The 17,046-nt window shown below is 31.4% G+C and overlaps 1 protein-coding gene across 1 annotated transcript in view; it reads right to left on the reverse strand.

Annotated features, from left to right (window-relative positions):
- Positions 1-636: 636 nt before the first annotated feature.
- Positions 637-17,046, reverse strand: part of LOC143042336 (fibrinogen-like protein A) — a 54,235-nt gene continuing 37,825 nt past the window's right edge. The window contains exons 7-9 of the mRNA XM_076214616.1: positions 3,445-3,541; positions 2,425-2,589; positions 637-887 (exon numbers count right to left, since the gene is read on the reverse strand). Coding sequence (XP_076070731.1) covers positions 673-887; positions 2,425-2,589; positions 3,445-3,541 — 477 coding nt within the window. The 3' untranslated portion in view covers positions 637-672. The remainder of the gene's footprint in view (positions 888-2,424; positions 2,590-3,444; positions 3,542-17,046) is intronic.

Below are 17,046 nucleotides of genomic sequence, written 5' to 3' on the forward strand. Positions count from 1 at the left end.
CTTTGTACAAATTGTAATTTGTATAAAAAGTGTTTGTAGGACGTTTCGTCCCCGAGGGTATCACAAGCCCAGTAGTCAACACTTCGGTGTTGACATGAATATCAATAATGTGGTCATTTTTATAAATTTCCTGTTTCCCAAACTTTAAATTTTTGAAAAAACTAAGGATTTTCTTATTCCAGGCATAGGTTACCTTAGCCGTATTTGGCACAACTTTTTGGAATTTTGGATCCTCAATGCTCTTCAACTTTGTACTTGTTTGGCTTTATAAATATTTTGATATGAGCGTCACTGATGAGTCTTATGTAGACGAAACGCGCGTCTGGCGTACAAAATTATAATCCTGGTACCTTTGATAACTATATATTTGTACAAATTACAAGTTGTACAATATTAGACGAAAATTCACTAATAACTTGTACAATAATTCTTAATATGGATTTTGGTGAAGAAGCATTGATACACATTATTGCTATTAAATGACAACACAGTTCATCTTATTTACATAATACAAAATTGTTCTTTAGCATTCTTTTGTGCAGATGGTTGAATTATGGCATCGGAAATTGCATCTTTTGACTTTCACATTTATCTCTTCTTAAACACTTTGCAACGGCTCAATAAAACAAAACAGTATTTTGATTTGCTAAACATTTATTATCATAAGACTTTCTATATTCTTCTTATCATCATGATCGATGTTTTGGCAGTATCGTTAGGTAAAGTTTCCCATCTTAGGTTGGAGCTGAACTTTTTGTTGAGTGCACTCCAGTTGCAACTTTTATGCCACCAAGGCCCATAACTGCCGGTACAGTCACTACTAGTCTTGTCATTGTCTTGGTCAGTGGCGGAAAACATCATTCCATTATGATACTTCATCGAATCACCTGGATAATACATTTAAAAAAGAAATAAAAACATCATGTAATCAATTTTATACGTATTTTCTCTATTTCCCTACAGCAAGAACACACATTCAAAGCCGAATATAAAAATATGTGTCCTCTAGTTGTAGAGAAAGACTTGAGTTGTTCTATAAATAACAATTATAGAAGAGGGTCTGTGGATGTCAGCATTTTTGTGTTCTTTATTCGTAAGACCGTGTTCTCAATTGTTTTTTTCTTAGTGTTTTTTTCTCTATTCTTCATATTCATATTTGATCCCCGGATTTGATCACTCCACTATCTCTACACTTTTTTTGTCGTGTTCTATTTTCTGTTTTCTGTATTTTCTGTATTTTTGTCTCGCTTGACGGAGTCAAAAAGCGAGACACAGGTATACTGTTTCCAGCTCGACGTCGGCGTAAACAATGATTTAGTTTATGATAAGGTCTTCTTTATGGTGAACTACTAGTTTTAAGTGAAAGATATTTTGTATGCAGTTGTATTAGTATTGGCACATCTCATTACCATGGAGATTATTTGGCCCCGCCCCCACTTTGAAACTTTTCTTAGTTTACATGTATTAGTTTGTGATTAGGTCAGTTTATGTGGAACCACTAGTGGTAAGTTAATGATGATTAGTATGCAGTTGTATATGCGTTTGCAAATCTCATTTCCATGGAGATGTTTCTGCCCCGCCCCCTCAGTCATGGTCTATTGACTTTGAAATGTTTGTTTAGTTATCATGTATTAGTTTGTGATGAGGAACCACTAGTGGTAAGTTAATGATAATTGGTATGCAGTTGTATAAACATTGACATATCTCATTTATATGGAGATTATTTGGTCACGCCACCTCAGTCATGGTCTTTTGACTTTTGAAACTTTTGCTTAGTTTTCATGTATAAGTTAGTGATAAGGTCGGTTTATGGAGAACCACTAGCGACAGGTCGATATTTAGTATGCAGTTGTATTAGCCACGTTACCATGAAAATTATTTGACCCCCTAAGTTATGGTTTATTAACTTTGACATTTTGCTTTTTCTTAATGTGTTAGCTTGTGTTTGGGTTTGTTTAAAAGGAAATACTTATTTCAAATCAATGGTATTTGATATGCAGTTGTATTAGCATTGGCACATCTCATTTCCATGGAGATTATTTGACCATGTACCTTCATTCATGGTTCATTGACTTTGAGTATTTGCAAAACTTAAATGTTTTAGTGTTGCTATTTTAACTTCAACATTTGCATTATGGATATTACAAGAAAAGCGAGACATATATCTGTGATAACAGTTTATTTGTTTTTATATTATATATCTAGAAACCCGACCAAGACTCTCCTCGAACAATGTGATCTGTAATCTTAAACAATGCTGAACCAAAAGCGACTTTACATTAAACTAAGTATCGAGTGAGATTGTTTGTTCTAAAAAATGTGTTCTATTTTATATGATGGTCTGACTCAAATATTACAGTTTAAAAAAATAAAATACCTGAAATGTTAAAAATATTAAAATAAAAAAAAAAACATTATATTTACCTGCATTTCCACTGTAACTTCCAACACTTAGTTTGTATTTTGACGCTGCATCTCCAATACTGAATTGTTTGTACGCAGCGTATTTCTTCTCATTCTTGTTGTCTGTCAAATCTATCCTCAGTTCATAATTGCCACTAGATGTCATATGATGAATATGCTTGTTTCCTTTGAAATAATAACAAAAAAATATTTTGAAATGTATTTCTATTTCCATAAAACAACAGAACAGAAAACAACCAAATACACATGAATCATTTAGTTTTATCTCCTAGGTTGCCTCGAATTACAAATGTAGTGTGCTCGCAAGGAGAGCGTGAGATCGCGTGTTTCGAACCTTTACAGGTAATACAAAAAAAAATATTTTTCTTCACGTCCGTACATGTAAAAATATTTATTATCCAATCTAATATATAAATAATGTGCAACCTAACGCCCGCCAATATGTTCTTGCTATTGAGACCATTAAGACCAGAACAAGAGTTGGTACCTATAACACCATAAGGTAAAGTGGTTGCAATATGTTCATAATTATAATTATATGAAATGTTTGATTGTTTTGCCACATTTATTTAATTGATATTACTCATAGGCATTGTTTTTCACAGTTTTAGAGTGATTGCCACTTGCAATTTATTTCGCTAAAACCAGTGCTAAGGGCCGCATCTTAAATTTAAGGAGATATGGGACTTTTTTTGCTTTATGTTGAATGCCTCACTGTGACTTTAAGATGAAGAAATACAATTTACAATTTATTTCGCTGTTCACTTGTTTGTTTTGTTTTTTCACTATGTATGTCCTGAATTTGTGTCATAGTTGGATACCATACATCTTTTCCTTACAATTAATTCAAATCAATCAATCCATTGGCAATTTTTAATAAATACATTGATCATTTTGTGTACATACATGTTCAACATATAATCGATGGACAGTTTTGATATCGGACATTTATATTTTGCGGTAGTACTTTCGGTTCTGTGTCTTATTTGTTATAAAAATAATGTCGATTAAATGACTAACCTAACCAATATTCCCCTTCAACATTCCCAAACCCATTTTCGTAATCTTTCCAAATTCGTTGGAAGTCCACAGTTCCATCATAGTGTCTCTGGATTATCTACGAATACGAAAATTAATGATATCTGATGACTCTTAACTTTTGTTTTCTTATATATATGTATTAAAGTATTGAATATCATTGTGATATATCAAAAATTGAAAATCGAGTCATTAAAATGAAGTTGTGATTGATTGATTGCTAATTGATTAACGTCCAGTGTAATATTAGTTATTGTCCACGACCTTGTTTTCATGCAAATTAATTATGTTGTAAGTGGTTCTCAATGTTGAGGTACGGTTGCCTATAACTGCTGACATCAACATCATCTGAACTCTGGTTGATGTTTTCATATTGGCAATCAAATCATATCTACCAATTTTAATATTAAACAAATTTCATTAAATAAGGACATCAATTAGCGTATAACGTTTCATGTATACTATATTCTACCATAAAATAATTTAAAATGAATAACATTTTCCCGTTTATATGTAAATCAATATTAATCTATAGATTCGAATGGAGACGGTAGCAATCGAACAAGACCACAAGTCGACGAAATACGGACAACAACTTGGCGACAAAAATGGAAACAAAAACACAAACAACATAAAGCACAGATACTCAAAATTCTACAATATGAACCCCAACAATCATGATTGCAAACTTTTGGGGGAACCATTTACTTTATTGTAAAAGTTACTATACGCAAAATATTATACTCACCGACCAACCTCCCCCGTCAGTTGTCATATCACAGTAAACCTGCAGGTCCTTCGAATTTCCTGGAGATATTTTGTATACGCCGGATTTTTTGTTGTACCTCTTAAGTTCAGTACAATCTTTTGCAGGTTTTGCACATGTTCCTAATAAATCGGAAAACATACAAAACAAGTTAAATGCATGTTACTTTTTTGTCTATTTGACACAAAAAAAAAAAAAAAAAAAAAAAAAAAAAAAAAAAACACGCATATTCGGTCTGTAGTGGACGAATAGAGAGTCTTAAAATATTGATAACTACATATGAACAAATAAATTACATAAGTTTTAAATGAGGATTCCAAATCTCCTTTTAACGCTTTAAACGTCAGTTTAGCTTCCATAAGAAATATCAAAACCCTATAATTACATGTACATATTTTAGGTGGAATGTTTCCAATTTTGTCATGCAGGATCATTGTATTCTGTCTTTGCTGTTATTGCAAGCCGTGCGTGACTTATATTTGTGAAAACTACGTCAAGTGGATTTTGATGGATAGTTGTTGTCAGAGGCAATCATATCATATCTCCTCATTTTATATCGTCCAGAACATGCCTGAAATATTTGCCCCTTGTATTCAAGCCATCATCAATCAATCTTCTTTTTTCGTCTGTACCAAATAACCAGCTTTGCCCTATACTTTCACATGTCTATGATCATCCGTTTGAAATAGCTAACTATCCGTAATTATTGAATTTGCATGCTGAGTGAGTTTACAGTTAAAACAAATACCTTTGAAATCATTCTTCAATAGACTTACTATCCTGGAAATTTCTTTTTCCCCTCGAGTTTCTGAAAAAAATGATAATTTCAAATTAGTCTATAACTTTGAAAACCTTATATAAATATAATATATACTTCTTTTTTTAGAGTTTAATTTTGATAATTTTGTAAAAAAGTGTTATCGAATTATTCAATTAGATTTTAAATTTTGATACGGAGTGACGTTGGTATAAAAATATGCATACCTTCTAAGATCCATTTGATATCAGTTTTCAATTGTTTATTTATCTTAACAACATCTTTGTATATTGCCATATCTACAACAGAGATAACAATTAGTATAAAAATAAGGAGATGTGGTATGATTGTCAATAAGACAATTCTCCCCAAGAGAACAAATATTAAATAGATTGTAGCAATCATATGTCACCGCACAGACTTAAACAATGAGAAAAATCCATATCGCACACAAAGCTAAAAAAGACCCAAACATGACAAACATTACACAATTCAAACGAGAAAACTAACGAATTGATTTCTGTACAAAACAATTATAAACGAAAAACAAATATGCAGCACCAAACAACAACCATATACTCAACTACAGGCTCTTGACACTTACGTATAACGCGGGGTAAAATATGTTTACGGACATCCAAAACTTTGGTGGATACATGTAGTTGTCTCATTGACGTTCTTATAATTATTTAATTAAATTAATTATAATTTGTACAAAATGATAACTTGTACACAAGTATATATATATATTCTTAAATTATTTTTTTCGGCCATAATAAGAATACTATAAATATAATAAACGAATTTTAATTATCAAATAATCAATCAATGTTGTTATTCTTTTATATTCTAGATATTTTATTGATATGACCTAACTGAAGTAACACAAAAGTCATTTAAACTAAATTGTTCAACGAAATTTAAGTGTAAATCAAAATGATCAATAACACATGTTACTATATAAAAAAATATCTACAATGGTATGTTGCCAAAAAAAGCAAACAAAAAAATATTGAACCTTACGTAAAATATTTTGGTAGTCATAGTAACTCTGAAATTTGTCAATTTCATTTAAATCGGATATACTGGCTATCATGTATCGGTAATGGTGAAATAGAAGTTTTTTCATGATGGAAAATCAATACGGAAGTAAAAATTCTATTATCTTAATTACACTGGAAAAAAGGGTATATAATATTTGTTATAACAAGATCATCTATCATATAAATATGTATAACAATATCCCCAGTACTCGGGAAAGTTCATATACATAAATGACATTGGTACTTATTTTAATTTTATAGTATCCGATTAAATATTATTTGTACAACATACTTTTAAGCAAAACTTGTGTATCCTTTTTCAGCTCTTGTACAGTTCCGCGTTGATTTCCATGCAGACATAATCCTTTTAAAAGAAAATATATAAAATATAAGGCTTCCTCGAATACCCTTTTAAACTGAAACTTAACTACTTGTGTGTATAATGATATTTATGTCATGATATTTATTTTGTATACATACTGACATTACAAGGCATCCCTCTTCTCTGCGATGTTTTGTATAGTCATATCAATCCCCCTTTTCCTTAGAATTGTAAATCTTATATTCAGTTCCCCTTATTGTATATTTAATCTCAATAATACTACCTTTTTATTACATTATTTAGTCATTTATACAAAAATAACTAAATCTTCATAAACTATGCTTAAAAGACCAGAATTATAGTCATTTCGTACCCTAACCATTTCATACCCCCCATTTCGTACCCTGGCAAAAACCATTTCGTACCCGTCCCAGAGTATACCCTTGCTAAATGGGTGCGTTCGTTTTGCCTATTGGTTATATAAATACGCAGATTTGTCCGATCAAAATATAATAGGAATGTATATCAGATGCCTGGTGCAGTGAGAATTCCACGCTATCTTTACCTTAAAAAACATTAGAGGGAAAGACGATCTACGCACGAGTTGAATGATTGAAATGTGTAAACAACAAGAAAGGTCAGCTTAATCTTTTTAAATAAGTCGCATGTCTGATTTTAACAACATTTTTTGTGAATTTTGCTAGAACAACAGTAGATGAAATTTTTTTTTATCACAAAACCGATCAGCAAGACAATATAAAAAAAATGAAACGCTCAAAATAAGTTGAATCTTTTTTATAAATTGTTGTCAACCTTTTTTTATCAATTTTTGTTGTTGCTTTTATAACAACTATTATACCAGTCTGAGATATAAATAAACTTGAAACAGCAAATGTTGTCACCTAGACGAGACAGCCGTCATTGTACGCTTCAATATATGAGTTATTGCCACTCAATGAAGATTGTTTTACTGTTCTAGTCCCTCCCCTATTAGTTTTGCTGGAAATTATACAATGTAACCCCTGATGTGAACTACGACAACGTTTTTTTTTTATATTAAAAAAAAAAGATTAAATGCAAAGAGAAAAATGATGGAAGAAATGCTAAGATTTACGCATAAAAATTCTAATGTAAATAAAAATGAAATATATAAAAATTTGAAAACTGTTTGAGACTATTATCAACTGAGGTCAAATGATTATAAATCACTAAATGAAGCTGATTAATGTATTGCTCCTTTGTGTCCAGTGGCAAATATGTCATGCATATTCACGACTAGATTCAAAGTGGATCAATTTGAAGCAAATATTTACAAATTTAGAGTGGCACATTTTACAATAAGGCAGAGCGTTCGCTAGAGGTAAAACGTATCCCGTAATAGAGGTTTCTCAACATCTTACGAACGGACGAAACTCTACGAACGTATCGTTAAGGAGCAGTGATTTTGTTATAATATAATCCACAATAAATTTCTACCGATATTGCAGTTTGTTTAAAGATAACAGTTAACAATTTCAAAGTCTTTTTGCAACCTTGCATTTCATTTTTGTGGCTAAGCATTTGTGTTCCAACTTATTTTCTGAATTTGAATGTTACAAAAGAATACGTTGAGTTTCGTGTGTTAACATGTTGATTATATGCGTTCGATTTATCTCCCTTATCCAATTAGAAATAACATGGTCAGTTTGTAATGTTGTTAAAAACAATCGGCGCGTCTGGTTTGCATTTCATTTGATTGATTGTTGGATGTTAACGTTCTGTGGCAAGTATTCCATGGTTTACACGTTGAGATCAGCGTTTGCAAAAGGATTGAAAAGTGATTGAGATGACACAAGTTTAGTATTTTTCAGTTATTATATCCACACATTCTATATAAATATGGAACGCATAAAGGAGGGTGATTTTAGGTAAAATATGTCTGCTAGAATAATATTTTGGGAAAAAGTTACAGAAATATAAAGGTGCACTCGATCAATCGTTAAGTTATAGATTTTGTGTATTCTTGTTGAAAGCACCAACGAAAGATAGTTAAAGGGTACATTTTATTTAAAATTCCATTTAAAAAAAAAAAAGAATAATGAGAAAGACAAAAACCGAAGAATAAATATACAGCATGCCATCAAAAATATACGATTTTTTTTAAAAAATTTATTATAATAAATTAAAATTTTCGATTATAAAACATACACAAAAAGAAAAATTAAACGAATTGGCATGAAAAAAAAACAAACAAAAAACAAAAACAAAAACTTTCAGAACATCTTTTTAACGTGTTAACTGTTAAATATTTATTTTAATGTTTCCCTTTAGTTACTTTCTTGAGTTTGTTTAACTGGAATATAAAGTACTTATGCTCATTTAAGGTCAAGAAGTGTTCATTTTGGATTTTAAAGTTGGGGCAACGAATGTACCCCGGATACGAGGATGTTTTTTTTTACAAATGAAAAACCAGAGGCGTTCACGTCTAGATTATTTTGACCTCATGTTTGCGAAAGACCTTCTTCCATTGAGCAGGTGATCCTTGATAAGTTTAAAAAATTCCTATCCCCTACCATTCCAAAGTTCTATATTAACCCTTTTTCGTACATGTACTTAGAAATTCGAAGGAATGGTGTCGTGTTTATTCAACCTCTTGTACGATTGCTGTCCTGGGTCTAAATATTCTATATTCTTCGTCATAATTTATTGATCAATTAGATTTTCAACTGTTTGGAATAAAGCGTAAATAGTATATCATATTATAATACATGTATATCAAAATGGTCTTACAAAATCCAAGATGTAGATATTGCTTATGTAAAAGACATTTCAAAGGGAAGAAGATCACAGCCGATAGTCCAAAATAATTGAATAAATGAATGATCCCTCTTTTCTCGTTACGGCAAGTTACGTCAAGTTAGGTCAATTTTCGTTCGTTCGTAAGATGTTGAGAAACCTCTAGTAGAATAGATTTGAACCATAATGATCGAACTCTTAAGTTAATCCCTCCTTCCCTCTTTTTTCTCCACGATAGACGAATGCCATAAACAAAACATCATGAATTTACAATCAATAACGGCCACTATAAGTAAATGAGATATGGACTTTTTTATAAATTAATTCCTTTTGCAGCCAACATCTCCCGGTTCGGGACAGGTTATTTATTTCCACAAAACACCGCCTGATTATTGATCGAAGATATTTAAGCAACCAAAAGCACTTTGAATCAAACAAATTCTTGAAATTGTAAATTAAGGTATTTTGCTGGGTGTTTTTTCCCAATCCTATTTCGGACCCCTTATTTTAGGAGGGCGTATCTAATTAGTCATGCCCGATTAACTTTAATTGAATTGAACCTCAACTTAAAGACCTACATCAGGTAAATACGTTCGAGGTACAATTAGTAGACAATAGAAATCCTTTGTGAAATAAGATCGTCCCAGGTATCTTAGAAAATAAATTTGCGTTGAATAACAATGAAAAATGCACGAGCAGGTTTGTAATGATATTTATGTCATGATATTTATTTTGTATACATACTGACATTACAAGGCATCCCTCTTGCGATGTTTTGTATAGTCATATCAATCACCCTTTTCCTTAGAATTGTAAATCTTATATTCAGTTCCCCTTATTGTATATTTAATCTCAATAATACTACCTTTTTATTACATTACTTAGTCATTTATACAAAAATAAATAAATCTTCATGCAAACTATGGTTAAAAGACCAGAATTATAGTCATTTCGTACCCTAACCATTTCATACCCCCCATTTCGTACCCTGGCAAAAGCCATTTCATACCCTGACCATTTCGTACCTCGTGGAATATTAACATGTATGCAATTTCGTACCTCATGGAAGATTTATATGTAATACCATTTCGTACCTCATGAAGATTTATATGCATGCCATTTCGTACCTCATGAAAGATTTTTATAGTATAAATAATCGCCGTATTTGAATATCAAAAATAAGACAACGCGTGACCGAACGGCGCATGGATTTAACGAGTGCGCAGCACGAGTTTAATCCATAGCGACGTTCGGTCACAAGTTGTCTTATTTTTGATATTCAAATACGGCGATCAGTTATACTTTTTATTACATTGGCTAATGGCTTTTTTTTATGAAATTAATGTAGAAAATGTTAGGAACTATGTGTTTTTCCTACGCATTCACAATTTGTTTTGATCCGACGTTATCGACGTCTTGACAACGCCTATTGTTGTATGACGTCAGAAAGTGAAAAAAAACACGTTTATTTCACATGTGAAATTATCAGTTTTTATTTAACTGGGAAATCAATGTAATTTATTGCAACCAATGTAATAAATATGTATTTCATTCGTACCTCATGGAAGATTTATTTGTTATACCATTTCGTACCTCATGGAAGATTTATATGTTATACCATTTCGTACCTCATGGAAGATTAATATGTATCCCATTTCACCATGCCAGTGCAGTGCATGCCTGTGTTTATCTTATTATTTTTATGTTTGTGTGACTATTCGATTGGTGCAATCTTATTATTAACTTATGCTATGTTTTAAGTGTACTTTTCTTTTAACTGATGTGTGTCATTTATGACATCATACTTTGCGTTATATGTTTAAAATTGTGTTGTTTTCATGACTTTTGTATGTGTGTATTGTATTCTGTTATTAAGTTGATAGAGCTTGTGTTAATGTAGTTTATTGAAAATCGAATCTAAATAAAACATTTAATCTAGAGTTTAACAATTAATAACGATCAGATCCTGCAAACAAACAAAGTATTGTTATATAACTATTGATGTTCCCTAGTGATGCTTATTCAATCCAATCATCGGTCTTTATAAAATTGTTACGTCTAGATGCATAATTTTATTTAATATGTTATCTTTAAAAAAATAATAAAATCATGAAAAACTTCACAAAAATATGATACGAAATAGTTAACATGTAATAAGTCCATGGGAGTACGAAATGGTTGATGCATTTGCCCCATAGGGTACGAAATGGATATTATTACCGACCACAACACAAATAATTAAATATGGGACACATTGCAAAGAACTGGAATTTTTTTTATATGTTTTAAATGACGAGACTTTTCTTGTCGTGTTTTCAAAGGTTTAAGATTCAAACATCAGGTCTGCATCAATTGAAAGTTAAACGTGTGAAAGTATTTAATATGGTCTACGGACATATCGTGCTGAGTAGACAATAATAGTGCATTGACTTGTCGTATCAACTATATACGGATGAGACTTAGAAACGGGGAAATACAAGGCTCTGTCGAGCCTTTTCCCTGTTTAGGGCCGAATCCTAATATCGTTGCTATATCAAGTCAATACACTATTTTTGTCTTTCTACTGCAATCTAGAAAAAAAAAAACATTTTCAATATTTTTTTATTGTATCATTGTTATTTATTTGATTTGAATAATGGGAAAAATCTCCCTTTAAAAAGATTTCATATCTGGCGGAGATATAAACAACACAATGGAATGATTCCTGTTAAAACCAATCGATGGTGAACTAATTGACTAAAAATATCCACAATACGCATAAAACATTATGATTTATAGGTTTGAAAAAATAACAATGGAAATATATTTTTCCAACAATTGTAAAACAAATAAGTTGTATACATTGGAAACGAGGACAGGTCAAAGAGGTCGCTATGAATAATTAGATATAGTTCAGGTAACTACTATTCATGAGGAAAAGCTATATCGGGTCAGTTACTATCTGACAAAGAAATATACAGTCAACGCATTTTAAATAAGTTAATAGAACGAGTGCAGTATAAATTGCAGTAACGTCTGCGAATCATTGTCTCCGTTTTACTTATCGTCTGTCTCATCATATAGTGTCTTCACATTTCAATTGATACATGCGTACATGTGCTCATTTCATGGACTTAGCGAAAGTTGGTACGGTCCTGAAGCTAAAACTGCTGCGTGTGTAATAAGGAGAATCGAAATAGTTTCCGACACACGACACATTTTACGGTCATCATAAAGAATTGGTTAACTGATAATCATTAAATGGGTTTTGTCTCAACCCACAATATACATGTTTTCGTGATCTTATATCATTAGATACTAAGAAGTTTGTTTAATCTCTTAATCTATCGAAAACACTGGACGCACACTATAATTCCTAATTTAAGACACAATATATAAAAAGTGAAAGTTAGGAAGGAAAGATGTACATACTCAGTTTGGGACAACAGAAGATTTGACTATCAAAAATACATTTAAACATAGCCTGTTAAGATAAGAATTATGAATGCACAACTACTGGATTTTTAATTTGTGTTTGACCGTCGAGTTTAGACAACCAAATCAAATTATATGAATGAAACGACCAAACATATCAATACACATGTGCATCCTATCAGAATTCATTGAATTGGATGTTGTGACTAAAATTTCCCTGATTATATACTTCACTTATAGTAACTTACAAATCGAAAGTTTGCTCAGCATTGATTGTACACAGTTTTTCTAATTCTATGTATGTGTCTCTGACGCATACATTATGTCTGCGTTTGATTAATAAGAGGTAGCGACACTATAAATCATCTGATAAGACACAAGTTTTCATTCTAGTCATATTAATTTCTCTCTGCAAACTAATATATAGACCATATGTATAGTTGACGATATCCTGATAGTAATCTATGAACTGATCAAAGACTAAAAAAATAATAATAAAATAAAAAGAAACTCACCTTGCAACTCGTTCCAGATAGTGTCAACTTTGTCATCTTCCTCTGAAGATTTTCGATACTGTCTTACCTCTGAAATGAATAATGAAAAGGTACAAAAATAGAAAATGATTCAAAACGATGTTCCTATAAAAACATTGATTTCATATTGCCGATACATGTTCGTGTCATGAGCGTAGCGTTGCAAGCGTGAAGAGTTTACTAAATTTGTTTAATTAACAAGCCTTTTATTGAAGATTTAAAAAACAAAAACGACGGTTATAACTATTTGACCTGTAATATCGTACACATGTATAATTTCATTTCATTATGTGGACATTTTGTTACTGTTTTATACAAATTACAAAACCTACGACAAAAAATGAGACAGAAACATACTTTTGAAAGTCATCTTAATTGCTGCAAAGAACCTATTCTGCAAATTTACGTAGTGTTGTTTTCAATATCAAGTTTCTTACATCAAACGAAGTAAACCTAGCTAAAAATGGACAACAAAACGCTGTAAATTATATGCTTCCTAAGCGATTTTCTAAATTTTCCATTATCAGGAGGAAACATTTGAAACTATAAGATGAATGAGAATCGAAAAAAATCTTAATAAATTATAAATTTAAAATGTTTTCAGAGTAATATGCATAAAATTTCTTACATAGAAGGCTGAATTGACAAAAATAAATTGGTGATTTTGTCCTTACCCCTAACATTTTTACTTCCCGCTATTAAGTTCATGGCTGTCAAATACACAATCAGTATTATTATGAACATGATCTTTAGTGTTGTTGTCGACTGAATAGTCTATGCAACACTGATGCTGAAAAATTGTACAAGTAATATTTTAGTATTTAATTTATATATTCTCAAATTTCTTTGTTGCGTGCAGAATAAGGGTAAATGTTTACAGATATCGTTTACAACCATATGGTGCTTTATGAAAATTGCGTAGTACAATTCCCGCAATCAATCATTGTAGAACAACAATAGTCAGTCTTTTTAAAAATAGCGATTAAAATGTGTTTTCATTTATTGTACAGGAAAAAGACGCATCTTTTGATCAATTTGTTTGGAGAATTATATTGCATGTTTCTTAAAGTCTATGTATTTGTATTATGGTCAATCTTTATATATTACAAGTTTGAAGACTGCTGGTTGTTTTAACATATATAGGTTGGTTCCTACTGAGGTATACTTGTTTCGTCTATGTAGCGAATTACGTCTTTCAACCGCATTTCTAAGAATGTTGGATGTGAGGATGAAGTTAAAGGTCAACGTACCATAATGCTGAGTGTCAACCTTTTCCCATCCAAACTAATATTTAGTTTAAACTAGTGCCATGACGTTTTTAAGGAATTGATAGGGTACGCTTTGGTGTTGTTTTTTGCCCATGTACTTTGCATAAAATTAACAAACTAAATGATAAAAGTATTGGCTGCATTCTAACTTTCTAAATATAGGGCTTAATAAAAATGATTATGTTCTAAGTATATACTTGCGTGACATATGAGTACATTAACAAAAGAAGATGGGATAAAATTGTGAATGAGATAACTCTCCACCAGAGATCAAAATGACACAGACATAAAGAACTATAGGTCATCGTACGGCCTTTAACAACGAGTAAAATAGGTATAAGAAAATCAGCAATAAAAGGCCTAAAAATTTAAAACAATTCAAACGAGAAAACTAACGACCAAATTATGTACAAAATAATGAACGAAAAACAAATATGAAATGCATGCAACAATAATCAATAGCCTCTGAATAAAAGGCTTCTTACTCTTGTGGAAAATTTTCTCATTGGCAATCATACCACATATTGTTTTATACATACATATTGTGGCGGGGTTAAACTAGTTGAAAGATCCAACATGGCACAGTGGTGTTGCTGTACAACATAAGAACAAACTATAAAAGTCAGTTAAAACGACAACAACAAAAAGACCCTCAGTACAAATCTGACAGTATTAGTCGTAATTATGCAATTTCATTGTGATGCAAGTGACGTGACGACATAGTGACGATTTACCATACAAATAATGTGATGTGGTATGAATACGATTTACCTTATTTTATCGTGAGTGTAAGCATCATCCTATCTATCAGATAATTCACCCTTTCACTCGTATCTATAAGTAAAAAAATAATAATATAGAAATCAAATGTCTTACAATTAGATAGGTAGGTATTATGCTATACAACCATCGGATTGTTGTTATGATATTTGATTTTAAAACCGAAACTGGTGGCTTTGAACAGCTCTCATATAATGGTACATAACTTATGACTTCCTAATATTTCATTAATCTTGTGACAGGTAATACAGGTCAAGCAAATCGTATTTTTATGAATTTCAAAATGACAAGCTCCTTACGTCTTTCGCGATTTTCCCGCGAATAAAGCCCAACCAATTGCAAAATGAAAGGAAAACTATATGGAAAAAAAACGATGTCCATGCCATAATTTTGTGCAGGAATATAAAGTAGGTTAATAAAAAACAATTTACATTTATTTTTCATACAAAAAAAAATTGATTCATTATAAAAAGATCGATATTCTGACCATTATGACTGTAGGTAAGTATTCATACATAATTTCATTAATGTCGAAAGGGATGGCAAAAGATGATGTTTCCTGTTGATTAATCCGCCAAATTATTGCAAACTATTTTAAAGCAATATCCGACATACAAATAATGAATTGCCGTATACTGAAAAATCACCTAATTGACAATAGAGCAATTTGATTGGGTAGAACGATTTTTCATCACGTGGTTTTGACGCCATTGGAATTGACTGTAAACAAAACGAGGTCAGTAGGTTCAGTATGGAAAAGCATCGAACATTGAGTTACTGAGAAACAATTATGAGTTACAAAGCTTGACTATGCATGGTAATAAAAAATCAAAGCTAAGTCTTCAGAAAAAATAAGAAAAAAATGTCCTTAGGTGAACAACTTATCATGATAGATTGATATCGAACTAACAGTGACAGGACCTTCTGAACACGTACTATATTATTTACATAACAAACACATGAAACACAAGCTGACGTTTGAAAATACATTTGTGTTCTAGAATTTCTCGAATATACAACAAAGGTAGAATCTTTTTGTAAAATATTGATGGCCCTGAAAAGGACCGTTTATAAGAAATATCATCGGCTGCTGGCACTCTTTTCATGTCCAAAGCCTTATTTCTTCGTCTCTCGATGAGCTGCCAGTGTAACGTGAACCCTGCCATTTTGTTTATTTACTTCTGTGACGTCATTTTCATGGGAGATAACTCGAGTGCAAATCTAGACACTTAAAGAGTTATTCGCCGGATAGCGTTTGACATTTTTAGCCGAACAGATTTATCAATTTTACATAACTTGAATTATTGTATGCTGGTTCATATTCTGGGCTCCAGTCTTTGCTCCTTTATTATATTATTCACTAACAAAAAACAATTATGAACCTAAGAAATGGAAAAATATTAAATACTAAACTTGTTCAAAGGGTATCTACACGTCTCAATCTTCAAAATCAGTTATCTAAAAATACTACCATCGCTAACATTTTTAACAATAAAAATCATGGTTAACCTTCCATCGATAAGTGTCATGCCACAAAATGACTTACATGTCCCCGTCTTTCCACCAACAATACGGTAAGGTCCACGTTTAATGGTCGCACATTTTCTTTGAATTTTGAAACTGATATAACTTGAAAAACAAACAGTATTATTTATTTACTCACATGAAACAAACCGGGATGTGGTATTCAGTACGTAGGAGAAACTGGACGATATTTATCTAAACGCACTCAAGAACATCTGTATCGTTTTAAAAGACCCAATAAATTCAAAAGTATCATTTACCAACACCTTAAGAAGCACAACCATCCTTTTAAATATTTAGCAGTTCAACCTTTAGAAGTAGTAAATAAGCAGCCTGGTGAATCTCATTCAAAGTTTGTACGATCACGGAAAATAATTGAATTAAATTGGATTAAAAAATTAC

The sequence above is a fragment of the Mytilus galloprovincialis genome, chromosome 8, assembly GCF_965363235.1.
Source record: "Mytilus galloprovincialis chromosome 8, xbMytGall1.hap1.1, whole genome shotgun sequence".
NCBI lineage: Eukaryota > Metazoa > Mollusca > Bivalvia > Mytilida > Mytilidae > Mytilus > Mytilus galloprovincialis.